At 54.6% G+C, this 26,268-nt stretch overlaps 1 protein-coding gene across 1 annotated transcript in view; it reads right to left on the minus strand.

Annotated features, from left to right (window-relative positions):
* The window catches only part of LOC148671983 (uncharacterized), a 38,256-nt gene that overhangs the window by 4,213 nt on the left and 7,775 nt on the right, over positions 1 to 26,268 (minus strand). The window contains exons 3-7 of the mRNA XM_088631062.1: positions 26,022 to 26,086; positions 25,777 to 25,919; positions 22,828 to 24,952; positions 20,461 to 21,585; positions 345 to 3,882 (exon numbers count right to left, since the gene is read on the minus strand). Coding sequence (XP_088487188.1) covers positions 345 to 3,882; positions 20,461 to 21,585; positions 22,828 to 24,952; positions 25,777 to 25,919; positions 26,022 to 26,086 — 6,996 coding nt within the window. The remainder of the gene's footprint in view (positions 1 to 344; positions 3,883 to 20,460; positions 21,586 to 22,827; positions 24,953 to 25,776; positions 25,920 to 26,021; positions 26,087 to 26,268) is intronic.

Raw genomic sequence — 26,268 nt, forward strand, 5'->3', positions numbered from 1 at the left:
ACCCCAGGAGAGAGAGAAAGAGTGGGGCAGAGCTGGTGGATCTCTGAGACGGGAGACACAACTCAATCCTTCCAGCGTCTCGCCCGCCGTTGTGAAGGTAACGCTAGTGGTGCAGGAACAGCCCGTCTGAGACCCCTGCAGGACAAGCGCCCTGCGGAGGGTTCGAAAGTTTTAAGGGGCATCGAGGAGTGAGACGCACACGAGGTGTTATTTCAGTCACGGTGCCAGAGCGGCGCCTGGGTCTGACCCGTCCACAGGGAATGAGCTCCCGTTTCCTACTAGTTCATCAGCACTATTTCACTCAGTCCGTTCCGCCACAAGCAGGGATACGCAGACGTACATACCTCACTGGTTATATTAGCCTTCATCTGTTTGTAAAGGCTGCTGGTCGGGTCCTTCAGATCTTGGGAGAAAAGTTGATTGATTCTGAACATGACAGCACGGGAGATCTCCAGGACAGCGGCGGTTGTAGTAGATGTAGAACCAGCTGTATTTGTTGTAGTGGGAGACTCGGTTGTTGTAGTGGGAGGTGTGGTTGTTATAGTGGGAGGTGTGGTTGTTGTGGATGGAGGCTCGGTTGTTGTAGTGGGAGGTGTAGTTGTAGTGGGAACTGTGGTTGTTGTAGTGGGAGGCTCAGTTGTTGTAGTAGGAGGTGTGGTTGTTGTAGTGGGAAGCTCGGTTGTTGTAGTGGGAGTAGTGGTTGTAGTGGGAGGCTCAGTTGTTGTAGTGGGAGGTGTAGTAGTAGTGGGAGGCTCAGTTGTTGTAGTGGGAGGCTCGCTTGTTGTAGTGGGAGGTGTGGTTGTAGTGGGAGGCTTGGTTGTTGTAGTGGGAGTAGTGGTTGTAGTGGGAGGCTCAGTTGTTGTAGTGGGAGGTGTGGTTGTTGTAGTTGGAGGCTCGGTTGTTGTAGTGGGAGGTGTGGATGTAGTGGGAGGCTTGGTTGTTGTAGTGGGAGTAGTGGTTGTAGTGGGAGTAGTGGTTGTAGTGGGAGGTGTGGTTGTTGTAGTGGGAGGTGTGGTTGTTGTAGTGGGAGGTGTGGATGTAGTGGGAGGCTCGGTTGTTGTAGTGGGAGGTGTAGTAGTAGTAGTGGGAGGCGCGGTTGTTGTAGTGGGAGGCTCGGTTGTTGTAGTGGGAGGTGTAGTTATAGTAGAAGGCTCGGTTGTTGTAGTGGGAGTAGTGGTTGTAGTGGGAGGCTCGGTTGTTGTAGTGGGAGGTGTGGTTGTAGTGGGAGGCTCAGTTGTTGTATTGGGAGGCTCGCTTGTTGTATTGGGAGGCTCGGTTGTTGTAGTGGGAGGTGTGGTTGTAGTGGGAGGCTCGGTTGTTGTAGTGGGAGGTGTGGTTGTAGTGGGAGGCTCGGTTGTTGTAGTGGGAGACTCAGTTGTTGTAGTGGGAGGTGTAGTAGTAGTGGGAGGCTTAGTGGTTGTAGTGGGAGGCTCGGTTGTTGTAGTGGGAGGTGTGGTTGTAGTGGAAGGCTCTGTTGTTGTAGTGGGAGGCTCGCTTGTTGTAGTGGGAGGTGTGGTTGTTGTAGTGGGAGGCTCGGTTGTTGTAGTGGGAGGTGCAGTAGTAGTGGGAGGCTTGGTTGTTGTAGTGGGAGTAGTGGTTGTAGTGGGAGGCTCAGTTGTTGTAGTGGGAGGTGTGGTTGTTGTAGTGGGAGGTGTGGTTGTTGTAGTGGGAGGTGTGGATGTAGTGGGAGGCTCGGTTGTTGTAGTGGGAGGTGTAGTAGTAGTAGTGGGAGGCGCGGTTGTTGTAGTGGGAGGTGTGGCTGTTGTAGTGGGAGGCTCGGTTGTTGTAGTGGGAGACTCAGTTGTTGTAGTGGGAGGTGTAGTAGTAGTGGGAGGCTCAGTTGTTGTAGTGGGAGGCTCGGTTGTTGTAGTGGGAGGCTCAGTTGTTGTAGTGGGAAGTGTGGCTGTTGTAGTGGGAGGCTCGGTTGTTGTAGTGGGAGTTGTGGTTGTAGTGGAAGGCTCTGTTGTTGTAGTGGGAGGCTCGCTTGTTGTAGTGGGAGGTGTGGTTGTTGTAGTGGGAGGCTCGGTTGTTGTAGTGGGAGGTGCAGTAGTAGTGGGAGGCTCGGTTGTTGTAGTGCCAGGTGTGGTTGTTGTAGTGGGAGGCGTGGTTGTTGTATTGGGAGGCTCGGTTGTTGTAGTGGGAGGTGTGGTTGTTGTAGTGGGAGGCTCGGTTGTTGTAGTGGGAGGTGTAGTTGTAGTGGGAGGCTCGGTTGTTGTAGTGGGAGGTGTAGTTGTAGTGGGAGGCTCGGTTGTTGTGGTGGGAGTAGTGGTTGTAGTGGGAGGCTCTGTTGTTGTAGTGCCAGGTGTGGTTGTTGAAGTGGGAGGCTCGCTTGTTGTAGTGGGAGGTGTGGTTGTTATAGTGGGAGGCTCGGTTGTTGTAGTGGGAGGTGTAGTAGTAGTAGTGGGAGGCTCAGTTGTTGTAGTGGCAGGTGTGGTTGCTGTAGTGGGTGGCTCGGTTGTTGTAGTGGGAAGTGTGGTTGTAGTGGGAGGCTCGGTTGTTGTAGTGGGAGGTGTGGTTGTAGTGGAAGGCTCTGTTGTTGTAGTGGGAGGCTCAGTTGTTGTAGTGGGAGGCTCGGTTGTTGTAGTGGGAGGCTCAGTTGTTGTAGTGGGAAGTGTGGCTGTTGTAGTGGGAGGCTCGGTTGTTGTAGTGGGAGTTGTGGTTGTAGTGGAAGGCTCTGTTGTTGTAGTGGGAGGCTCGCTTGTTGTAGTGGGAGGTGTGGTTGTTGTAGTGGGAGGCTCGGTTGTTGTAGTGGGAGGTGCAGTAGTAGTGGGAGGCTCGGTTGTTGTGGTGGGAGTAGTGGTTGTAGTGGGAGGCTCTGTTGTAGTGGGAGGTGTGGTTGTTGTAGTGGGAGGCTCGGTTGTTGTAGTGGGAGATGTGCTTGGTGTAGTGGGAGGCTCGGTTGTTGTAGTGGGAGGCTCAGTTGTTGTAGTGGGAGGCTCGGTTGTTGTAGTGCCAGGTGTGGTTGTTGTAGTGGGAGGCTCGCTTGTTGTAGTGGGAGGTGTGGTTGTTATAGTGGGAGGCTCGGTTGTTGTAGTGGGAGGCTCGGTTGTTGTAGTGGGAGGTGTGGTAGTGGGAGGCTCGGTTGTTGTAGTGGGAGGTGTTGTTGTAGTGGGAGGCTCGGTTGTTGTAGTGGGAGTAGTGGTTGTAGTGGAAGGCTCGGTTGTTGTAGTGGGAGGCTCGGTTGTTGTAGTGGGAGGTGTAGTTATAGTGGGAGGCTCGGTTGTTGTAGTGGGAGTAGTGGTTGTAGTGGGAGGCTCGGTTGTTGTAGTGGGAGGTGTGGTTGTAGTGGGAGGCTCAGTTGTTGTATTGGGAGGCTCGCTTGTTGTATTGGGAGGCTCGGTTGTTGTAGTGGGAGGTGTGGTTGTAGTGGGAGGCTCGGTTGTTGTAGTGGGAGGTGTGGTTGTAGTGGGAGGCTCGGTTGTTGTAGTGGGAGGCTCGGTTGTTGTAGTGGGAGGTGTAGTAGTAGTGGGAGGCTTAGTGGTTGTAGTGGGAGGCTCGGTTGTTGTAGTGGGAGGTGTAGTAGTAGTGGGAGGCTTAGTGGTTGTAGTGGGAGGCTCGCTTGTTGTAGTGGGAGGTGTAGTAGTGGTGGGTGGCTCGGTTGTTGTAGTGGGAGGTGTGGTTGTTGTAGTGGGAGGCTCGGTTGTTGTAGTGGGAGTTGTGGTTGTAGTGGAAGGCTCTGTTGTTGTAGTGGGTGGCTCGGTTGTTGTAGTGGGAGGTGTAGTTGTAGTGGGAGGCTCGCTTGTTGTAGTGGGAGGTGTGATTGATGTAGTGGGAGGTGTGGTTGATGTAGTGGGAGGTGTGGTTGATGTAGTGGGAGGCTCGGTTGTTGTAGTGGGAGGCTCCGTTGTTGTAGTGGGAGGTGTAGTTGTAGTGGGAGGCTCGCTTGTTGTAGTGGGAGGTGTGATTGATGTAGTGGGAGGTGTGGTTGATGTAGTGGGAGGCTCGGTTGTTGTAGTGGGAGGCTCCGTTGTTGTAGTGGGAGGTGTGGTTGTAGTGGCAGGCTCGGTTGTTGTAGTGGGAGGCTCAGTTGTTGTAGTGGGAGGTGTGGTTGTAGTGGGAGGCTCGGTTGTTGTAGTTGGAGGCTCGCTTGTTGTATTCGGAGGTGTAGTAGTAGTAGTGGGAGGCGTGGTTGTTGTAATGGGAGGCTCGGTTGTTGTAGTAGGAGGTGTGGTTGTAGTGGGAGGCTCGGTTGTTGTAGTGGGAGGCTCGGTTGTTGTAGTGGGAGGTGTGGTTGTTGTAGTGGGAGGCTCGGTTGTTGTAGTGGGAGGTGTGGTTGTTGTAGTGGGAGGCTCGGTTGTTGTAGTGGGAGGTGTAGTTGTAGTGGGAGGCTCGGTTGTTGTAGTGGGAGGCTCGGTTGTTGTAGTGGGAGGTGTGGTTGTAGTGGGAGGCTCGGTTGTTGTAGTGGCAGGTGTGGTTGTTGTAGTGGGAGGCTCACTTGTTGTAGTGGGAGGTGTGGTTGTAGTGGGAGGCTCGGTTGTTGTAGTGGCAGGTGTGGTTGTTGTAGTGGGAGGTGTGGTTGTAGTGGGAGGCTCTGTTGTTGTAGTGGCAGGTGTGGTTGTTGTAGTGGGAGGCTCACTTGTTGTAGTGGGAGGTGTAGTAGTGGGAGGCTCGCTTGTTGTAGTGGGAGGTGTGGTTGTTGTAGTGGGAGGTGTGGTTGTTGTAGTGGGAGGCTCGGTTGTTGTAGTGGGAGGTGTGGTTGTTGTAGTGGGAGGCTCGGTTGTTGTAGTGGGAGGCTCGGTTGTTGTAGTGGGAGGTGTAGTTGTTGTAGAGGGAGGCTCGGTTGTTGTAGTTGGAGGCTCGCTTGTTGTAGTTGGAGGCTCGCTTGTTGTAGTTGGAGGCTCGCTTGTTGTATTGGGAGGCTCGGTTGTTGTAGTGGGAGGTGTGGTTGTTGTAGTGGGAGGCTCAGTTGTTGTAGTGGGAGGCTCAGTTGTTGTAGTGGGAGGTGTAGTTGTAGTTGGAGGCTCGCTTGTTGTAGTTGGAGGCTCGCTTGTTGTATTGGGAGGCTCAGTTGTTGTAGTGGGAGGTGTGGTTGTTGTAGTGGGAGGCTCAGTTGTTGTAGTGGGAGGTGTAGTAGTGGTGGGTGGCTCGGTTGTTGTAGTGGGAGGTGTGGTTGTTGTAGTGGGAGGCTCGGTTGTTGTAGTGGGAGTTGTGGTTGTAGTGGAAGGCTCTGTTGTTGTAGTGGGAGGCTCGGTTGTTGTAGTGGGAGGTGTAGTTGTTGTAGTGGGAGGCTCGGTTGTTGTATTGGGAGGCTCGGTTGTTGTAGTGGGAGGTGTGGTTGTAGTGGCAGGCTCGGTTGTTGTAGTGGGAGGCTCAGTTGTTGTAGTGGGAGGTGTGGTTGTAGTGGGAGGCTCGGTTGTTGTAGTTGGAGGCTCGCTTGTTGTATTCGGAGGTGTAGTAGTAGTAGTGGGAGGCGTGGTTGTTGTAATGGGAGGCTCGGTTGTTGTAGTAGGAGGTGTGGTTGTAGTGGGAGGCTCGGTTGTTGTAGTGGGAGGCTCGGTTGTTGTAGTGGGAGGTGTGGTTGTTGTAGTGGGAGGCTCGGTTGTTGTAGTGGGAGGTGTGGTTGTTGTAGTGGGAGGCTCGGTTGTTGTAGTGGGAGGTGTAGTTGTAGTGGGAGGCTCGGTTGTTGTAGTGGGAGGCTCGGTTGTTGTAGTGGGAGGTGTGGTTGTAGTGGGAGGCTCGGTTGTTGTAGTGGCAGGTGTGGTTGTTGTAGTGGGAGGCTCACTTGTTGTAGTGGGAGGTGTGGTTGTAGTGGGAGGCTCGGTTGTTGTAGTGGCAGGTGTGGTTGTTGTAGTGGGAGGTGTGGTTGTAGTGGGAGGCTCTGTTGTTGTAGTGGCAGGTGTGGTTGTTGTAGTGGGAGGCTCACTTGTTGTAGTGGGAGGTGTAGTAGTGGGAGGCTCGCTTGTTGTAGTGGGAGGTGTGGTTGTTGTAGTGGGAGGTGTGGTTGTTGTAGTGGGAGGCTCGGTTGTTGTAGTGGGAGGTGTGGTTGTTGTAGTGGGAGGCTCGGTTGTTGTAGTGGGAGGCTCGGTTGTTGTAGTGGGAGGTGTAGTTGTTGTAGAGGGAGGCTCGGTTGTTGTAGTTGGAGGCTCGCTTGTTGTAGTTGGAGGCTCGCTTGTTGTAGTTGGAGGCTCGCTTGTTGTATTGGGAGGCTCGGTTGTTGTAGTGGGAGGTGTGGTTGTTGTAGTGGGAGGCTCAGTTGTAGTAGTGGGAGGTGTAGTTGTAGTGGGAGGCTCGGTTGTTGTAGTTGGAGGCTCGCTTGTTGTAGTTGGAGGCTCGCTTGTTGTATTGGGAGGCTCAGTTGTTGTAGTGGGAGGTGTGGTTGTTGTAGTGGGAGGCTCAGTTGTTGTAGTGGGAGGTGTAGTAGTGGTGGGTGGCTCGGTTGTTGTAGTGGGAGGTGTGGTTGTTGTAGTGGGAGGCTCGGTTGTTGTAGTGGGAGTTGTGGTTGTAGTGGAAGGCTCTGTTGTTGTAGTGGGAGGCTCGGTTGTTGTAGTGGGAGGTGTAGTTGTTGTAGTGGGAGGCTCGGTTGTTGTATTGGGAGGCTCGGTTGTTGTAGTGGGAGGTGTAGTTGTTGTAGTGGGAGGCTCGGTTGTTGTATTGGGAGGCTCGGTTGTTGTAGTGGGAGGTGTAGTTGTTGTAGTGGGAGGCTCGGTTGTTGTAGTGGGAGGTGTGGTTGTTGTAGTGGGAGGTGTGGTTGTTGTAGTGGGAGGTGCAGTAGTAGTGGGAGGCTCGGTTGTTGTAGTGGGAGGCTCGCTTGTTGTAGTGGCAGGTGTGGTTGATGTAGTGGGAGGCTCGGTTGTTGTAGTGGGAGGTGTGGTTGTTGTAGTTGGAGGCTCGCTTGTTGTATTGGGAGGCTCGGTTGTTGTAGTGGGAGGTTTGGTTGATGTAGTGGGAGGCTCGGTTGTTGTAGTGGGAGGCTCCGTTGTTGTAGTGGGAGGTGTGGTTGTAGTGGGAGGCTCGGTTGTTGTAGTTGGAGGCTCGCTTGTTGTATTGGGAGGCTCGGTTGTTGTAGTGGGAGGTGTAGTAGTAGTAGTGGGAGGCGTGGTTGTTGTAGTGGGAGGCTCGGTTGTTGTAGTGGGAGGTGTGGTTGTTGTAGTGGGAGGTGTGGTTGTTGTAGTGGGAGGTGCAGTAGTAGTGGGAGGCTCGGTTGTTGTAGTGGGAGGCTCGGTTGTTGTAGTGGGAGGTGTGGTTGTTGTAGTGGGAGTCTCGGTTGTTGTAGTGGGCGGTGTGGTTGTTGTAGTGGGAGGCTCGCTTGTTGTAGTGGGAGGTGTGGTTGTTGTAGTTGGAGGCTCGCTTGTTGTAGTGGGAGGCTCTGTTGTTGTAGTGGGAGGCTCGGTTGTTGTAGTGGCAGGTGTGGTTGTTGTAGTGGGAGGCTCGGTTGTTGTAGTGGGCGGTGTGGTTGTAGTGGGAGGCTCGGTTGTTGTAGTGGGAGGTGTGGTTGTTGTATTGGGAGGTGTGGTTGTTGTAGTGGGAGGTGCAGTAGTAGTGGGAGGCTCGGTTGTTGTAGTGGGAGGCTCGGTTGTTGTAGTGGGAGGTGTGGTTGTTGTAGTGGGAGTCTCGGTTGTTGTAGTGGGCGGTGTGGTTGTTGTAGTGGGAGGCTCGCTTGTTGTAGTGGGAGGTGTGGTTGTTGTAGTGGGAGTCTCGGTTGTTGTAGTGGGCGGTGTGGTTGTAGTGGGAGGCTCGGTTGTTGTAGTGGGAGGTGTAGTTGTAGTGGGAGGCTCGGTTGTTGTAGTGGGAGGTGTGGTTGATGTAGTCGGAGGCTCGGTTGTTGTAGTGGGAGGCTCGGTTGTAGTGGGAGGCTCGGTTGTTGTAGTGGGAGGTGCGGTAGTAGTGGGAGGCTCGCTTGTTGTAGTGGGAGGTGTGGTTGATGTAGTGGGAGGCTCGGTTGTTGTAGTGGGAGGTGTAGTAGTAGTTGTGGGAGGCTCGGTTGTAGTAGTGGGAGGTGTGGTTGATGTAGTCGGAGGCTCGGTTGTTGTAGTGGGAGGCTCGGTTGTAGTGGGAGGCTCGGTTGTTGTAGTTGGAGGCTCGGTTGTTGTAGTGGGAGGTGCGGTAGTAGTGGGAGGCTCGGTTGTTGTAGTGGGAGGCTCGGTTGTTGTAGTGGGAGGTGTGGTTGTTGAAGTGGGAGGCTCGGTTGTTGTAGTGGGAGGCTCGCTTGTTGTAGTGGGAGGTGTGGTTGTTGTAGTGGGAGTCTCGGTTGTTGTAGTGGGCGGTGTGGTTGTAGTGGGAGGCTCGGTTGTTGTAGTGGGAGGTGTGGTTGTTGTAGTGGGAGGTGTGGTTGTTGTAGTGGGAGGTGCAGTAGTAGTGGGAGGCTCGGTTGTTGTGGTGGGAGTAGTGGTTGTAGTGGGAGGCTCTGTTGTAGTGGGAGGTGTGGTTGTTGTAGTGGGAGGCTCGGTTGTTGTAGTGGGAGATGTGCTTGGTGTAGTGGGAGGCTCGGTTGTTGTAGTGGGAGGCTCAGTTGTTGTAGTGGGAGGCTCGGTTGTTGTAGTGCCAGGTGTGGTTGTTGTAGTGGGAGGCTCGCTTGTTGTAGTGGGAGGTGTGGTTGTTATAGTGGGAGGCTCGGTTGTTGTAGTGGGAGGCTCGGTTGTTGTAGTGGGAGGTGTGGTAGTGGGAGGCTCGGTTGTTGTAGTGGGAGGTGTTGTTGTAGTGGGAGGCTCGGTTGTTGTAGTGGGAGTAGTGGTTGTAGTGGAAGGCTCGGTTGTTGTAGTGGGAGGCTCGGTTGTTGTAGTGGGAGGTGTAGTTATAGTAGAAGGCTCGGTTGTTGTAGTGGGAGTAGTGGTTGTAGTGGGAGGCTCGGTTGTTGTAGTGGGAGGTGTGGTTGTAGTGGGAGGCTCAGTTGTTGTATTGGGAGGCTCGCTTGTTGTATTGGGAGGCTCGGTTGTTGTAGTGGGAGGTGTGGTTGTAGTGGGAGGCTCGGTTGTTGTAGTGGGAGGTGTGGTTGTAGTGGGAGGCTCGGTTGTTGTAGTGGGAGGCTCGGTTGTTGTAGTGGGAGGTGTAGTAGTAGTGGGAGGCTTAGTGGTTGTAGTGGGAGGCTCGCTTGTTGTAGTGGGAGGTGTAGTAGTGGTGGGTGGCTCGGTTGTTGTAGTGGGAGGTGTGGTTGTTGTAGTGGGAGGCTCGGTTGTTGTAGTGGGAGTTGTGGTTGTAGTGGAAGGCTCTGTTGTTGTAGTGGGTGGCTCGGTTGTTGTAGTGGGAGGTGTAGTTGTAGTGGGAGGCTCGCTTGTTGTAGTGGGAGGTGTGATTGATGTAGTGGGAGGTGTGGTTGATGTAGTGGGAGGTGTGGTTGATGTAGTGGGAGGCTCGGTTGTTGTAGTGGGAGGCTCCGTTGTTGTAGTGGGAGGTGTAGTTGTAGTGGGAGGCTCGCTTGTTGTAGTGGGAGGTGTGATTGATGTAGTGGGAGGTGTGGTTGATGTAGTGGGAGGTGTGGTTGATGTAGTGGGAGGCTCGGTTGTTGTAGTGGGAGGCTCCGTTGTTGTAGTGGGAGGTGTGGTTGTAGTGGCAGGCTCGGTTGTTGTAATGGGAGGCTCGGTTGTTGTAGTAGGAGGTGTGGTTGTAGTGGGAGGCTCGGTTGTTGTAGTGGGAGGCTCGGTTGTTGTAGTGGGAGGTGTGGTTGTTGTAGTGGGAGGCTCGGTTGTTGTAGTGGGAGGTGTGGTTGTTGTAGTGGGAGGCTCGGTTGTTGTAGTGGGAGGTGTAGTTGTAGTGGGAGGCTCGGTTGTTGTAGTGGGAGGTGTGGTTGTAGTGGGAGGCTCGGTTGTTGTAGTGGCAGGTGTGGTTGTTGTAGTGGGAGGCTCACTTGTTGTAGTGGGAGGTGTGGTTGTAGTGGGAGGCTCGGTTGTTGTAGTGGCAGGTGTGGTTGTTGTAGTGGGAGGCTCACTTGTTGTAGTGGGAGGTGTAGTAGTGGGAGGCTCGCTTGTTGTAGTGGGAGGTGTGGTTGTTGTAGTGGGAGGTGTTGTTGTTGTAGTGGGAGGCTCGGTTGTTGTAGTGGGAGGTGTGGTTGTTGTAGTGGGAGGCTCGGTTGTTGTAGTGGGAGGCTCGGTTGTTGTAGTGGGAGGTGTAGTTGTTGTAGAGGGAGGCTCGGTTGTTGTAGTTGGAGGCTCGCTTGTTGTAGTTGGAGGCTCGCTTGTTGTAGTTGGAGGCTCGCTTGTTGTATTGGGAGGCTCGGTTGTTGTAGTGGGAGGTGTGGTTGTTGTAGTGGGAGGCTCAGTTGTTGTAGTGGGAGGTGTAGTTGTAGTGGGAGGCTCGGTTGTTGTAGTTGGAGGCTCGCTTGTTGTATTGGGAGGCTCAGTTGTTGTAGTGGGAGGTGTGGTTGTTGTAGTGGGAGGCTCAGTTGTTGTAGTGGGAGTTGTGGTTGTAGTGGAAGGCTCTGTTGTTGTAGTGGGAGGCTCGGTTGTTGTAGTGGGAGGCTCGGTTGTTGTAGTGGGAGGTGTGGTTGTTGTAGTGGGAGGCTCGGTTGTTATAGTGGGAGGTGCAGTAGTAGTGGGAGGCTCGGTTGTTGTAGTGGGAGGCTCGGTTGTTGTAGTGGCAGGTGTGGTTGTTGTAGTGGGAGGCTTACTTGTTGTAGTGGGAGGTGTAGTAGTAGTAGTGGGAGGCTCAGTTGTTGTAGTGGTAGGTGTGGTTGTTGTAGTGGGAGGCTCGGTTGTTGTAGTGGGAGGCTCGGTTGTTGTAGTGGGAGGTGTAGTTGTAGTGGGAGGCTCGGTTGTTGTAGTGGGAGTCTGTGTTGTTGTAGTGGGAGGCTCGGTTGATGTAGTGGGAGGTGTGGTTGATGTAGTGGGAGGCTCGGTTGTTGTAGTGGGAGGTGCAGTAGTAGTAGTGGGAGGCTCGCTTGTTGTAGTGGGAGGTGTGGTTGTTGTAGTGGGAGGCTCGGTTGTTGTAGTGGGAGGTGTAGTTGTTGTAGTGGGAGGCTCGGTTGTTGTATTGGGAGGCTCGGTTGTTGTAGTGGGAGGTGTAGTTGTTGTAGTGGGAGGCTCGGTTGTTGTATTGGGAGGCTCGGTTGTTGTAGTGGCAGGTGTGGTTGATGTAGTGGGAGGCTCGGTTGTTGTAGTGGGAGGTGTGGTTGTTGTAGTTGGAGGCTCGCTTGTTGTATTGGGAGGCTCGGTTGTTGTAGTGGGAGGTGTGGTTGATGTAGTGGGAGGCTCGGTTGTTGTAGTGGGAGGCTCCGTTGTTGTAGTGGGAGGTGTGGTTGTAGTGGCAGGCTCGGTTGTTGTAGTGGGAGGCTCAGTTGTTGTAGTGGGAGGTGTGGTTGTAGTGGGAGGCTCGGTTGTTGTAGTTGGAGGCTCGCTTGTTGTATTGGGAGGCTCGGTTGTTGTAGTGGGAGGCGTGGTTGTTGTAGTGGGAGGCTCGGTTGTTGTAGTGGGAGGTGTGGTTGTTGTAGTGGGAGGTGTGGTTGTTGTAGTGGGAGGTGCAGTAGTAGTGGGAGGCTCGGTTGTTGTAGTGGGAGGCTCGGTTGTTGTAGTGGGAGGTGTGGTTGTTGTAGTGGGAGTCTCGGTTGTTGTAGTGGGAGGTGTGGTTGTTGTAGTTGGAGGCTCGCTTGTTGTAGTGGGAGGCTCTGTTGTTGTAGTGGGAGGCTCGGTTGTTGTAGTGGCAGGTGTGGTTGTTGTAGTGGGAGGCTCGGTTGTTGTAGTGGGCGGTGTGGTTGTAGTGGGAGGCTCGGATGTTGCAGTGGGAGGTGTGGTTGTTGTATTGGGAGGTGTGGTTGTTGTAGTGGGAGGTGCAGTAGTAGTGGGAGGCACGGTTGTTGTAGTGGGAGGCTCGGTTGTTGTAGTGGGAGGTGTATTTGTTGTAGTGGGAGTCTCGGTTGTTGTAGTGGGCGGTGTGGTTGTTGTAGTGGGAGGCTCGCTTGTTGTAGTGGGAGGTGTGGTTGTTGTAGTGGGAGTCTCGGTTTTTGTAGTGGGCGGTGTGGTTGTAGTGGGAGGCTCGGTTGTTGTAGTGGGAGGTGTAGTTGTAGTGGGAGGCTCGGTTGTTGTAGTGGGAGGTGTGGTTGTAGTGGGAGGCTCGGTTGTTGTAGTGGGAGGTGTGGTTGATGTAGTGGGAGGCTCGGTTGTTGTAGTGGGAGGCTCGGTTGTAGTGGGAGGCTCGGTTGTTGTAGTGGGAGGTGCGGTAGTAGTGGGAGGCTCGCTTGTTGTAGTGGGAGGTGTGGTTGATGTAGTGGGAGGCTCGGTTGTTGTAGTGGGAGGTGTAGTAGTAGTTGTGGGAGGCTCGGTTGTTGTAGTGGGAGGTGTGGTTGATGTAGTCGGAGGCTCGGTTGTTGTAGTGGGAGGCTCGGTTGTAGTGGGAGGCTCGGTTGTTGTAGTTGGAGGCTCGGTTGTTGTAGTGGGAGGTGCGGTAGTAGTGGGAGGCTCGGTTGTTGTAGTGGGAGGCTCGGTTGTTGTAGTGGGAGGTGTGGTTGTTGAAGTGGGAGGCTCGGTTGTTGTAGTGGGAGGCTCGCTTGTTGTAGTGGGAGGTGTGGTTGTTGTAGTGGGAGGCTCGCTTGTTGTAGTGGGAGGTGTGGTTGTTGTAGTGGGAGTCTCGGTTGTTGTAGTGGGCGGTGTGGTTGTAGTGGGAGGCTCGGTTGTTGTAGTGGGAGGTGTGGTTGTTGTAGTGGGAGGTGTGGTTGTTGTAGTGGGAGGTGCAGTAGTAGTGGGAGGCTCGGTTGTTGTAGTGGGAGGCTCGGTTGTTGTAGTGGGAGGTGTGGTTGTTGTAGTGGGAGGCTCCGTTGTTGTAGTGGGAGGTGCGGTTGTAGTGGCAGGCTCGGTTGTTGTAGTGGGAGTCTCTGTTGTTGTAGTGGGAGGTGTGGTTGATGTAGTGGGAGGCTCGGTTGTTGTAGTGGGAGGCTCAGTTGTTGTAGTGGGAGGTGTGGTTGTAGTGGGAGGCTCGGTTGTTGTAGTGGGAGGCTCGCTTGTTGTATTGGGAGGCTCGGTTGGTGTAGTGGGAGGTGTAGTAGTGGTGGGTGGCTCGGTTGTTGTAGTGGGAGGTGTGGTTGATGTAGTGGGAGGCGTGGTTGTTGTAGTGGGAGGCTCGGTTGTTGTAGTGGGAGGTGTGGTTGTAGTGGAAGGCTCGGTTGTTGTAGTGGAAGGCTCGGTTGTTGTAGTGGGAGGTGTAGTTGTAGTGGGAGGCTCGGATGTTGTAGTGGGAGGCTCGGTTGTTGTAGTGGGAGGTGTGGTTGATGTAGTGGGAGGCGTGGTTGTTGTAGTGGGAGGCTCGGTTGTTGTAGTGGGAGGATTGGTTGTAGTGGGAGGCTCGGTTGTTGTAGTGGGAGGCGCGGTTGTTGTAGTGGGAGGTGTGGTTGTAGTGGGAGGCTCGGTTGTTGTAGTGGGAGGTGTGGTTGTTGTAGTGGGAGTAGTGGTTGTATTGGGAGGCTCAGTTGTTGTAGTGGGAGGTGTAGTAGTAGTAGAAGGCTCGGTTGTTGTAGTGGGAGGCGTGGTTGTTGTAGTGGGAGTAGTGGTTGTAGTGGGAGGCTCAGTTGTTGTAGTGGGAGGTGTAGTTGTAGTAGTGGGAGGTGCGGTTGTTGTAGTGGGAGGTGTGGTTGTTGTAGTGGGAGGCTCGGTTGTTGTAGTGGGAGGCTCACTTGTTGTAGTGGGAGGTGTGGTTGATGTTGTGGGAGGCTCGGTTGTTGTAGTGGGAGGTGTAGTAGTAGTGGGAGGCTCGCTTGTTGTAGTGGGAGGTGTGGTTGTTGTAGTGGGAGGTGTAGTTGTGGGTGGCTCGGTTGTTGTAGTGGGAGGTGCGGTAGTAGTGGGAGGCTCGGTTGTTGTAGTGGGAGGCTCGGTTGTTGTAGTGGCAGGTGTGGTTGTTGTAGTGGGAGGCTCGGTTGTTGTAGTGGGAGGTGTAGTAGTAGTGGGAGGCTCGCTTGTTGTAGTGGGAGGTGTGGTTGTTGAAGTGGGAGGCTCGGTTGTTGTAGTGGGAGGCTCGCTTGTTGTAGTTGGAGGTGTGGTTGTTGTAGTGGGAGTCTCGGTTGTTGTAGTGGGCGGTGTGGTTGTAGTGGGAGGCTCGGTTGTTGTAGTGGGAGGTGTGGTTGTTGTAGTGGGAGGTGCAGTAGTAGTGGAAGGCTCGCTTGTTGTAATGGGAGGTGTGGTTGTTGAAGTGGGAGGCTCGGTTGTTGTAGTGGGAGGCTCGCTTGTTGTAGTTGGAGGTGTGGTTGTTGTAGTGGGAGGCTCGGTTGTTGTATTGGGAGGCTCGGTTGTTGTAGTGGGAGGCTCGCTTGTTGTAGTTGGAGGTGTGGTTGTTGTAGTGGGAGTCTCGGTTGTTGTAGTGGGCGGTGTGGTTGTAGTGGGAGGCTCGGTTGTTGTAGTGGGAGGCTCGGTTGTTGTAGTGGGAGGCTCGCTTGTTGTAGTGGGAGGTGTGGTTGTAGTGGGAGGCTCGGTTGTTGTAGTGGGAGGCTCGCTTGTTGTATTGGGAGGCTCGGTTGGTGTAGTGGGAGGTGTAGTAGTGGTGGGTGGCTCCGTTGTTGTAGTGGGAGGTGTGGTTGATGTAGTGGGAGGCGTGGTTGTTGTAGTGGGAGGCTCGGTTGTTGTAGTGGGAGGTGTGGTTGTAGTGGAAGGCTCGGTTGTTGTAGTGGAAGGCTCGGTTGTTGTAGTGGGAGATGTAGTTGTAGTGGGAGGCTCGGATGTTGTAGTGGGAGGCTCGGTTGTTGTAGTGGGAGGTGTGGTTGATGTAGTGGGAGGCGTGGTTGTTGTAGTGGGAGGCTCGGTTGTTGTAGTGGGAGGTTTGGTTGTAGTGGGAGGCTCGGTTGTTGTAGTGGGAGGCTCGGTTGTTGTAGTGGGAGGTGTGGTTGTAGTGGGAGGCTCGGTTGTTGTAGTGGGAGGTGTGGTTGTTGTAGTGGGAGTATTGGTTGTATTGGGAGGCTCAGTTGTTGTAGTGGGAGGTGTAGTAGTAGTAGAAGGCTCGGTTGTTGTAGTGGGAGGCGTGGTTGTTGTAGTGGGAGTAGTGGTTGTAGTGGGAGGCTCAGTTGTTGTAGTGGGAGGTGTAGTTGTAGTAGTGGGAGGTGCGGTTGTTGTAGTGGGAGGTGCGGTTGTTGTAGTGGGAGGTGTGGTTGTTGTAGTGGGAGGTGTGGTTGATGTAGTGGGAGGCTCGCTTGTTGTAGTGGGAGGTGTGGTTGTTGTAGTGGGAGTCTCGGTTGTTGTAGTGGGCGGTGTGGTTGTAGTGGGAGGCTCGGTTGTTGTAGTGGGAGGTGTGGTTGTTGTAGTGGGAGGTGTGGTTGTTGTAGTGGGAGGTGCAGTAGTAGTGGGAGGCTCGGTTGTTGTAGTGGGAGGCTCGGTTGTTGTAGTGGGAGGTGTGGTTGTTGTAGTGGGAGGCTCCGTTGTTGTAGTGGGAGGTGCGGTTGTAGTGGCAGGCTCGGTTGTTGTAGTGGGAGTCTCTGTTGTTGTAGTGGGAGGTGTGGTTGATGTAGTGGGAGGCTCGGTTGTTGTAGTGGGAGGCTCAGTTGTTGTAGTGGGAGGTGTGGTTGTAGTGGGAGGCTCGGTTGTTGTAGTGGGAGGCTCGCTTGTTGTATTGGGAGGCTCGGTTGGTGTAGTGGGAGGTGTAGTAGTGGTGGGTGGCTCGGTTGTTGTAGTGGGAGGTGTGGTTGATGTAGTGGGAGGCGTGGTTGTTGTAGTGGGAGGCTCGGTTGTTGTAGTGGGAGGTGTGGTTGTAGTGGAAGGCTCGGTTGTTGTAGTGGAAGGCTCGGTTGTTGTAGTGGGAGGTGTAGTTGTAGTGGGAGGCTCGGATGTTGTAGTGGGAGGCTCGGTTGTTGTAGTGGGAGGTGTGGTTGATGTAGTGGGAGGCGTGGTTGTTGTAGTGGGAGGCTCGGTTGTTGTAGTGGGAGGATTGGTTGTAGTGGGAGGCTCGGTTGTTGTAGTGGGAGGCGCGGTTGTTGTAGTGGGAGGTGTGGTTGTAGTGGGAGGCTCGGTTGTTGTAGTGGGAGGTGTGGTTGTTGTAGTGGGAGTAGTGGTTGTATTGGGAGGCTCAGTTGTTGTAGTGGGAGGTGTAGTAGTAGTAGAAGGCTCGGTTGTTGTAGTGGGAGGCGTGGTTGTTGTAGTGGGAGTAGTGGTTGTAGTGGGAGGCTCAGTTGTTGTAGTGGGAGGTGTAGTTGTAGTAGTGGGAGGTGCGGTTGTTGTAGTGGGAGGTGTGGTTGTTGTAGTGGGAGGCTCGGTTGTTGTAGTGGGAGGCTCACTTGTTGTAGTGGGAGGTGTGGTTGATGTTGTGGGAGGCTCGGTTGTTGTAGTGGGAGGTGTAGTAGTAGTGGGAGGCTCGCTTGTTGTAGTGGGAGGTGTGGTTGTTGTAGTGGGAGGTGTAGTTGTGGGTGGCTCGGTTGTTGTAGTGGGAGGTGCGGTAGTAGTGGGAGGCTCGGTTGTTGTAGTGGGAGGCTCGGTTGTTGTAGTGGCAGGTGTGGTTGTTGTAGTGGGAGGCTCGGTTGTTGTAGTGGGAGGTGTAGTAGTAGTGGGAGGCTCGCTTGTTGTAGTGGGAGGTGTGGTTGTTGAAGTGGGAGGCTCGGTTGTTGTAGTGGGAGGCTCGCTTGTTGTAGTTGGAGGTGTGGTTGTTGTAGTGGGAGTCTCGGTTGTTGTAGTGGGCGGTGTGGTTGTAGTGGGAGGCTCGGTTGTTGTAGTGGGAGGTGTGGTTGTTGTAGTGGGAGGTGCAGTAGTAGTGGAAGGCTCGCTTGTTGTAATGGGAGGTGTGGTTGTTGAAGTGGGAGGCTCGGTTGTTGTAGTGGGAGGCTCGCTTGTTGTAGTTGGAGGTGTGGTTGTTGTAGTGGGAGGCTCGGTTGTTGTATTGGGAGGCTCGGTTGTTGTAGTGGGAGGCTCGCTTGTTGTAGTTGGAGGTGTGGTTGTTGTAGTGGGAGTCTCGGTTGTTGTAGTGGGCGGTGTGGTTGTAGTGGGAGGCTCGGTTGTTGTAGTGGGAGGCTCGGTTGTTGTAGTGGGAGGCTCGCTTGTTGTAGTGGGAGGTGTGGTTGTAGTGGGAGGCTCGGTTGTTGTAGTGGGAGGCTCGCTTGTTGTATTGGGAGGCTCGGTTGGTGTAGTGGGAGGTGTAGTAGTGGTGGGTGGCTCCGTTGTTGTAGTGGGAGGTGTGGTTGATGTAGTGGGAGGCGTGGTTGTTGTAGTGGGAGGCTCGGTTGTTGTAGTGGGAGGTGTGGTTGTAGTGGAAGGCTCGGTTGTTGTAGTGGAAGGCTCGGTTGTTGTAGTGGGAGATGTAGTTGTAGTGGGAGGCTCGGATGTTGTAGTGGGAGGCTCGGTTGTTGTAGTGGGAGGTGTGGTTGATGTAGTGGGAGGCGTGGTTGTTGTAGTGGGAGGCTCGGTTGTTGTAGTGGGAGGTTTGGTTGTAGTGGGAGGCTCGGTTGTTGTAGTGGGAGGTGTGGTTGTAGTGGGAGGCTCGGTTGTTGTAGTGGGAGGTGTGGTTGTTGTAGTGGGAGTATTGGTTGTATTGGGAGGCTCAGTTGTTGTAGTGGGAGGTGTAGTAGTAGTAGAAGGCTCGGTTGTTGTAGTGGGAGGCGTGGTTGTTGTAGTGGGAGTAGTGGTTGTAGTGGGAGGCTCAGTTGTTGTAGTGGGAGGTGTAGTTGTAGTAGTGGGAGGTGCGGTTGTTGTAGTGGGAGGTGCGGTTGTTGTAGTGGGAGGTGTGGTTGTTGTAGTGGGAGGTGTGGTTGATGTAGTGGGAGGCTCGGTTGTTGTAGTGGGAGGTGTAGTAGTAGTTGTGGGAGGCTCGGTTGTTGTAGTGGGAGGTGTGGTTGATGTAGTCGGAGGCTCAGTTGTTGTAGTGGGAGGCTCGGTTGTAGTGGGAGGCTCGGTTGTTGTAGTTGGAGGCTCGGTTGTTGTAGTGGGAGGTGCGGTAGTAGTGGGAGGCTCGGTTGTTGTAGTGGGAGGCTCGGTTGTTGTAGTGGGAGGTGTGGTTGTTGAAGTGGGAGGCTCGGTTGTTGTAGTGGGAGGCTCGCTTGTTGTAGTGGGAGGTGTGGTTGTTGTAGTGGGAGTCTCGGTTGTTGTAGTGGGCGGTGTGGTTGTAGTGGGAGGCTCGGTTGTTGTAGTGGGAGGTGTGGTTGTTGTAGTGGGAGGTGTGGTTGTTGTAGTGGGAGGTGCAGTAGTAGTGGGAGGCTCGGTTGTTGTAGTGGGAGGCTCGGTTGTTGTAGTGGGAGGTGTGGTTGTTGTAGTGGGAGGCTCCTTTGTTGTAGTGGGAGGTGCGGTTGTAGTGGCAGGCTCGGTTGTTGTAGTGGGAGGCTCAGTTGTTGTAGTGGGAGGTGTGGTTGTAGTGGGAGGCTCGGTTGTTGTAGTGGGAGGCTCGCTTGTTGTATTGGGAGGCTCGGTTGGTGTAGTGGGAGGTGTAGTAGTGGTGGGTTGCTCGGTTGTTGTAGTGGGAGGTGTGGTTGATGTAGTGGGAGGCGTGGTTGTTGTAGTGGGAGGTGTAGTAGTAGTTGTGGGAGGCTCGGTTGTTGTAGTGGGAGGTGTGGTTGATGTAGTCGGAGGCTCGGTTGTTGTAGTGGGAGGCTCGGTTGTAGTGGGAGGCTCGGTTGTTGTAGTTGGAGGCTCGGTTGTTGTAGTGGGAGGTGCGGTAGTAGTGGGAGGCTCGGTTGTTGTAGTGGGAGGCTCGGTTGTTGTAGTGGGAGGTGTGGTTGTTGAAGTGGGAGGCTCGGTTGTTGTAGTGGGAGGCTCGCTTGTTGTAGTGGGAGGTGTGGTTGTTGTAGTGGGAGTCTCGGTTGTTGTAGTGGGCGGTGTGGTTGTAGTGGGAGGCTCGGTTGTTGTAGTGGGAGGTGTGGTTGTTGTAGTGGGAGGTGTGGTTGTTGTAGTGGGAGGTGCAGTAGTAGTGGGAGGCTCGGTTGTTGTAGTGGGAGGCTCGGTTGTTGTAGTGGGAGGTGTGGTTGTTGTAGTGGGAGGCTCCGTTGTTGTAGTGGGAGGTGCGGTTGTAGTGGCAGGCTCGGTTGTTGTAGTGGGAGGCTCAGTTGTTGTAGTGGGAGGTGTGGTTGTAGTGGGAGGCTCGGTTGTTGTAGTGGGAGGCTCGCTTGTTGTATTGGGAGGCTCGGTTGGTGTAGTGGGAGGTGTAGTAGTGGTGGGTTGCTCGGTTGTTGTAGTGGGAGGTGTGGTTGATGTAGTGGGAGGCGTGGTTGTTGTAGTGGGAGGCTCGGTTGTTGTAGTGGGAGGTGTGGTTGTAGTGGAAGGCTCGGTTGTTGTAGTGGAAGGCTCGGTTGTTGTAGTGGGAGGTGTAGTTGTAGTGGGAGGCTCGGATGTTGTAGTGGGAGGCTCGGTTGTTGTAGTGGGAGGTGTGGTTGATGTAGTGGGAGGCGTGGTTGTTGTAGTGGGAGGCTCGGTTGTTGTAGTGGGAGGATTGGTTGTAGTGGGAGGCTCGGTTGTTGTAGTGGGAGGCTCGGTTGTTGTAGTGGGAGGTGTGGTTGTAGTGGGAGGCTCGGTTGTTGTAGTGGGAGGTGTGGTTGTTGTAGTGGGAGTAGTGGTTGTATTGGGAGGCTCAGTTGTTGTAGTGGGAGGTGTAGTAGTAGTAGAAGGCTCGGTTGTTGTAGTGGGAGGCGTGGTTGTTGTAGTGGGAGTAGTGGTTGTAGTGGGAGGCTCAGTTGTTGTAGTGGGAGGTGTAGTTGTAGTAGTGGGAGGTGCGGTTGTTGTAGTGGGAGGTGTGGTTGTTGTAGTGGGAGGCTCGGTTGTTGTAGTGGGAGGCTCGCTTGTTGTAGTGGGAGGTGTGGTTGATGTTGTGGGAGGCTCGGTTGTTGTAGTGGGAGGTGTAGTAGTAGTGGGAGGCTCGCTTGTTGTAGTGGGAGGTGTGGTTGTTGTAGTGGGAGGTGTAGTTGTGGGTGGCTCGGTTGTTGTAGTGGGAGGTGCGGTAGTAGTGGGAGGCTCGGTTGTTGTAGTGGGAGGTGTGGTTGTTGTAGTGGGAGGCTCGGTTGTTGTAGTGGGAGGCTCGGTTGTTGTAGTGGGAGGTGTGGTTGTTGTAGTGGGAGGCTCGGTTGTTGTAGTGGCAGGTGTGGTTGTTGTAGTGGGAGGCTCGGTTGTTGTAGTGGGAGGTGTAGTAGTAGTGGGAGGCTCGCTTGTTGTAGTGGGAGGTGTGGTTGTTGAAGTGGGAGGCTCGGTTGTTGTAGTGGGAGGCTCGCTTGTTGTAGTTGGAGGTGTGGTTGTTGTAGTGGGAGTCTCGGTTGTTGTAGTGGGCGGTGTGGTTGTAGTGGGAGGCTCGGTTGTTGTAGTGGGAGGTGTGGTTGTTGTAGTGGGAGGTGCAGTAGTAGTGGAAGGCTCGCTTGTTGTAATGGGAGGTGTGGTTGTTGAAGTGGGAGGCTCGGTTGTTGTAGTGGGAGGCTCGCTTGTTGTAGTTGGAGGTGTGGTTGTTGTAGTGGGAGGCTCGGTTGTTGTATTGGGAGGCTCGGTTGTTGTAGTGGGAGGCTCGCTTGTTGTAGTTGGAGGTGTGGTTGTTGTAGTGGGAGTCTCGGTTGTTGTAGTGGGCGGTGTGGTTGTAGTGGGAGGCTCGGTTGTTGTAGTGGGAGGCTCGCTTGTTGTATTGGGAGGCTCGGTTGGTGTAGTGGGAGGTGTAGTAGTGGTGGGTTGCTCGGTTGTTGTAGTGGGAGGTGTGGTTGATGTAGTGGGAGGCGTGGTTGTTGTAGTGGGAGGCTCGGTTGTTGTATTGGGAGGCTCGGTTGTTGTAGTGGGAGGTGTGGTTGTTGTAGTGGGAGGCTCGGTTGGTGTAGTGGGAGGTGTAGTAGTGGTGGGTGGCTCGGTTGTTGTAGTGGGAGGTGTGGTTGATGTAGTGGGAGGCGTGGTTGTTGTTGTGGGAGGCTCGGTTGTTGTAGTGGGAGGTGTGGTTGTAGTGGAAGGCTCGGTTGTTGTAGTGGAAGGCTCGGTTGTTGTAGTGGGAGATGTAGTTGTAGTGGGAGGCTCGGATGTTGTAGTGGGAGGCTCGGTTGTTGTAGTGGGAGGTGTGGTTGTTGTAGTGGGAGGCTCGGTTGTTGTAGTGGGAGGTTTGGTTGTAGTGGGAGGCTCAGTTGTTGTAGTGGGAGGCTCGGTTGTTGTAGTGGGAGGTGTGGTTGTAGTGGGAGGCTCGGTTGTTGTAGTGGGAGGTGTGGTTGTTGTAGTGGGAGTATTGGTTGTATTGGGAGGCTCAGTTGTTGTAGTGGGAGGTGTAGTAGTAGTAGAAGGCTCGGTTGTTGTAGTGGGAGGCGTGGTTGTTGTAGTGGGAGTAGTGGTTGTTGTAGTGGGAGGCTCGGTTGTTGTAGTGGGAGGCTCGCTTGTTGTAGTGGGAGGTGTGGTTAATGTTGTGGGAGGCTCGCTTGTTGTAGTGGGAGGTGTGGTTGATGTTGTGGGAGGCTCGGTTGTTGTAGTGGGAGGTGCGGTTGTTGTAGTGGGAGGCTCGGTTGTTGTAGTGGGAGGCTCGCTTGTTGTAGTGGGAGGTGTGGTTGATGTTGTGGGAGGCTCGGTTGTTGTAGTGGGAGGTGTAGTAGTAGTGGGAGGCTCGCTTGTTGTAGTGGGAGGTGTGGTTGTTGTAGTGGGAGGTGTAGTTGTGGGTGGCTCGGTTGTTGTAGTGGGAGGCTCGGTTGTTGTAGTGGCAGGTGTGGTTGTTGTAGTGGGAGGCTCGGTTGTTGTAGTGGGAGGTGTAGTAGTAGTGGGAGGCTCGATTGTTGTAGTGGGAGGTGTGGTTGTTGAAGTGGGAGGCTCGGTTGTTGTAGTGGGGGGCTCGCTTGTTGTAGTTGGAGGTGTGGTTGTTGTAGTGGGAGTCTCGGTTGTTGTAGTGGGCGGTGTGGTTGTAGTGGGAGGCTCGGTTGTTGTAGTGGGAGGTGTGGTTGTTGTAGTGGGAGGTGCAGTAGTAGTGGAAGGCTCGCTTGTTGTAATGGGAGGTGTGGTTGTTGAAGTGGGAGGCTCGGTTGTTGTAGTGGGAGGCTCGCTTGTTGTAGTTGGAGGTGTGGTTGTTGTAGTGGGAGTCTCGGTTGTTGTAGTGGGCGGTGTGGTTGTAGTGGGAGGCTCGGTTGTTGTAGTGGGAGGCTGGGTTGTTGTAGTGGCAGGTGTGGTTGTTGTAGTGGGAGGCTCGGTTGTTGTAGTGGGAGGTGTAGTAGTAGTGGGAGGCTCGATTGTTGTAGTGGGAGGTGTGGTTGTTGAAGTGGGAGGCTCGGTTGTTGTAGTGGGAGGCTCGCTTGTTGTAGTTGGAGGTGTGGTTGTTGTAGTGGGAGTCTCGGTTGTTGTAGTGGGCGGTGTGGTTGTAGTGGGAGGCTCGGTTGTTGTAGTGGGAGGTGTGGTTGTTGTAGTGGGAGGTGCAGTAGTAGTGGAAGGCTCGCTTGTTGTAATGGGAGGTGTGGTTGTTGAAGTGGGAGGCTCGGTTGTTGTAGTGGGAGGCTCGCTTGTTGTAGTTGGAGGTGTGGTTGTTGTAGTGGGAGTCTCGGTTGTTGTAGTGGGCGGTGTGGTTGTAGTGGGAGGCTCGGTTGTTGTAGTGGGAGGCTCGCTTGTTGTAGTGGGAGGTGTGGTTGATGTTGTGGGAGGCTCGGTTGTTGTAGTGGGAGGTGTGGTTGTAGTGGGAGGCTCGCTTGTTGTAGTGGGAGGCTCGGTTGTTGTAGTGGGAGGTGCGGTAGTAGTGGGAGGCTCGGTTGTTGTAGTGGGAGGCTCGGTTGTTGTAGTGGCAGGTGTGGTTGTTGTAGTGGGAGGCTCGGTTGTTGTAGTGGGAGGTGTGGTTGTAGTGGGAGGCTCGCTTGTTGTAGTGGGAGGTGTGGTTGATGTAGTGGGAGGTGTGGTTGATGTAGTGGGATGCTCGGTTGTTGTAGTGGGAGGTGTAGTAGTGGTGGGTGGCTCGGTTGTTGTAGTGGGAGGTGTGGTTGATGTAGTGGGAGGCTCGGTTGTTGTAGTGGGAGGCTCCGTTGTTGTAGTGGGAGGTGTGGTTGTAGTGGGAGGCTCGGTTGTTGCAGTGGGAGGCTCGCTTGTTGTATTGGGAGGCTCGGTTGGTGTAGTGGGAGGTGTAGTAGTGGTGGGTGGCTCGGTTGTTGTAGTGGGAGGTGTGGTTGATGTAGTGGGAGGCGTGGTTGTTGTAGTGGGAGGCTCGGTTGTTGTAGTGGGAGGTGTGGTTGTTGTAGTGGGAGGCTCAGTTGTTGTAGTTGGAGGTGTGGTTGTAGTGGGAGGTGTGGTTGTTGTAGTGGGAGGCGTGGTTGTTGTAGTGGGAGGTGTGGTTGTTGTAGTGGGAGGTGTGGTTGTAGTTGGAGGTGTGGTTGTAGTGGGAGGCTCGGTTGTTGTAGTGGGAGGTGTGGTTGTAGTGGGAGGTGTGGATGTTGTAGTGGGAGGCGTGGTTGTTGTAGTGGGAGGCTCGGTTGTTGTAGTGGGAGGCTCGGTTGTTGTAGTGGGAGACTCGGTTGTTGTAGTGGGAGGTGTAGTAGTGGGAGGCTCGGTTGTTGTAGTGAGAGGTGTAGTAGTAGTGGGAGGCTCGGTTGTTGTAGTGGGAGGTTTGGTTGTAGTGGGAGGCTCTGTTGTTGTAGTGGGAGGCTCGGTTGTTGTAGTGGGAGGCGTGGTTGTTGTAGTGGGAGTAGTGGTTGTAGTGGGAGGCTCAGTTGTTGTAGTGGGAGGTGTAGTTGTAGTGGGAGGCGCGGTTGTAGTAGTGGGAGGTGCGGTTGTTGTAGTGGGAGGTGTGGTTGTTGTAGTGGGAGGCTCGGTTGTTGTAGTGGGAGGCTCGCTTGTTGTAGTGGGAGGTGTGGTTGATGTTGAGGGAGGATCGGTTGTTGTACTGGGAGGTGTAGTTGTGGGAGGCTCGGTTGTTGTAGTGGGAGGCTCACTTGTAGTGGGAGGTGTAGTAGTAGTAGTGGGAGGCTCAGTTGTTGTAGTGGTAGGTGTGGTTGTTGTAGTGGGAGGCTCGGTTGTTGTAGTGGGCGGTGTGGTTGTTGTAGTGGGAGGCTCGGTTGTTGTAGTGGGAGGTGTGGTTGTTGTAGTGGGAGGCTCGGTTGTTGTAGTGGGAGTAGTGGTTGTAGTGGGAGGCTCAGTTGTTGTAGTGGGAGGTGTAGTTGTAGTGGGAGGCTCGGTTGTTGTAGTGGGAGGTGTAGTTGTAGTGGGAGGCGCGGTTGTAGTAGTGGGAGGTGCGGTTGTTGTAGTGGGAGGTGTGGTTGTTGTAGTGGGAGGCTCGGTTGTTGTAGTGGGAGGCTCGCTTGTTGTAGTGGGAGGTGTGGTTGATGTTGTGGGAGGCTCGGTTGTTGTAGTGGGAGGTGTAGTTGTGGGTGGCTCGGTTGTTGTAGTGGGAGGCTCACTTGTAGTGGGAGGTGTAGTAGTAGTAGTGGGAGGCTCAGTTGTTGTAGTGGGAGGTGTGGTTGATGTAGTGGGAGGCTCAGTTGTTGTAGTGGGAGGTGTGGTTGTAGTGGGAGGCTCGCTTGTTGTAGTGGGAGGTGTGGTTGATGTAGTGGGAGGTGTGGTTGTAGTGGGAGATGTAGTTGTAGAGGGAGGCTCGGTTGTAGTGGGAGGCTTAGTGGTTGTAGTGGGAGGCTCGCTTGTTGTAGTGGGAGGTGTAGTAGTAGTAGTAGGAGGCTCAGTTGTTGTAGTGGGAGGTGTGGTTGTCGTGGGAGGCTCGGTTGTTGTAGTGGGAGGCTCGGTTGTTGTAGTGGGAGGTGTAGTTGTAGTGGGAGATGTGGTTGTTGTAGTGGGAGGTGTGGTTGTAGAAGGAGGCTTGGTTGTTGTAGTGGGAGGTGTGGTTGTTGTAGTGGGTGGCTCGGTTGTTGTAGTGGGAGGTGTAGTTGTAGAAGGAGGCTCGGTTGTTGTAGTGGGAGGTGTGGTTGTTGTAGTGGGTGGCTCGGTTGTTGTAGTGGGAGGTGTAGTTGTAGAAGGAGGCTTGGTTGATGTAGTGGGAGGTGTAGTTGTAGTGGGAGGCTTGGTTGTTGTAGTGGGAGGCTCGGTTGTTGTAGTGGACGGTGTAGTTGGTGTGGTAGGCGGCTCGGTTGTTTTAGTTTGAGGCTCGGTTGTTGTAGTGGGAGGCTCTGTTGTTGTAGTGGGAGTAGTGGTTGTAGTGGGAGGTGTGGTTGTTGTAGTGGGAGGCTCAGTTGTTGTAGCAGTGTTTGTAGTTGTAGTGGGAGCTTCTGTAGAAGACAATGCTGTAAGGGAGAAAGAGAAAGATGAAAGACAAGATTGTAATGTCACTTGGTTTTTAGGCCACAAGTCTAAATTACTGGTTCTCAGAAGAGGAGGGCTCTGGTCTGACAGAGCGTCGGGTCTCGATCTCACAGCCCCGAGCCCAGATCCGGCTCAGTTCACACAGGAGCGCAGATCACAGAGGCACAGCGTCAGGCCCCGATCTCACAGCCCCGAGCCCAGATCCGGCTCAGTTCACACAGGAGCGCAGAGCACAGAGGCACAGCGTCAGGCCCCGATCTCACAGCCCCGAGCCCAGATCCGGCTCAGTTCACACAGGAGCGCAGAGCACAGAGGCACAGCGTCAGGCCCCGATCTCACAGCCCCGAGCCCAGATCCGGCTCAGTTCACACAGGAGCACAGAGCACAGAGGCACAGCGTCGGGCCCCGATCTCACAGCCCCGAGCCCAGATCCGGCTCAGTTCACACAGGAGTGCAGAGCACAGAGGCACAGCGTCAGGCCACGATCTCACAGCCCCGAGCCCAGATCCGGCTCAGTTCACAAAGGAGCGCAGATCACAGAGGCACAGCGTCAGGCCCCGATCTCACAGCCCCGAGCCCAGATCCGGCTCAGTTCACACAGGAGTGCAGAGCACAGAGGCACAGCGTCGGGCCCCGATCTCACAGCCCCGAGCCCAGATCCGGCTCAGTTCACAAAGGAGCGCAGATCACAGAGGCACAGCGTCAGGCCCCGATCTCACAGCCCCGAGCCCAGATCCGGCTCAGTTCACACAGGAGTGCAGAGCACAGAGGCACAGCGTTCCTGCGCAGGAGCTGTACACCTCACCTTGGGGCAGAAAGGAGCCGGCGAGGACGGCGAAGCTGAACGTGTTGTTCTCCGCCGCCGCGTTCAGGGTGTTGACCACCGCCGCCATCGTGGGCGCCGAGTCCGTGAACACGGCGTCCTGGTCGACGATGACTGAGCCCGACCTGCAGGGGGAGAGGGCAAGGGTGCGGATGAGAGCTGTGCTCGTGGAGCGAGGAAGAGAGGGAGGGAGGGAGGGAGGGAGGGGGTGAGGGGGCGACACTCACCTGAACCCGATCACCTCGGAGCGCAGGAAAGCCTTTCCGAACGCGGACCGGAGAACGTGCTCCGTCTGCGGGGAGACAGGAGAGTCAGCACAAGGAACACAAGGAACACACCCCACCCTCAGACACTGCCGCAGTCCGGGGGACCCCAGGAGAGAGAGAAAGAGTGGGGCAGAGCTGGTGGATCTCTGAGACGGGAGACACAGCTCAATCCTTCCAGCGTCTCGCCCGCCGTTGTGAAGGTAACGCT

Source organism: Lepisosteus platostomus, chromosome 5 (assembly GCF_059453375.1).
Source record: "Lepisosteus platostomus isolate fLepPlt1 chromosome 5, fLepPlt1.hap1, whole genome shotgun sequence".
NCBI lineage: Eukaryota > Metazoa > Chordata > Actinopteri > Semionotiformes > Lepisosteidae > Lepisosteus > Lepisosteus platostomus.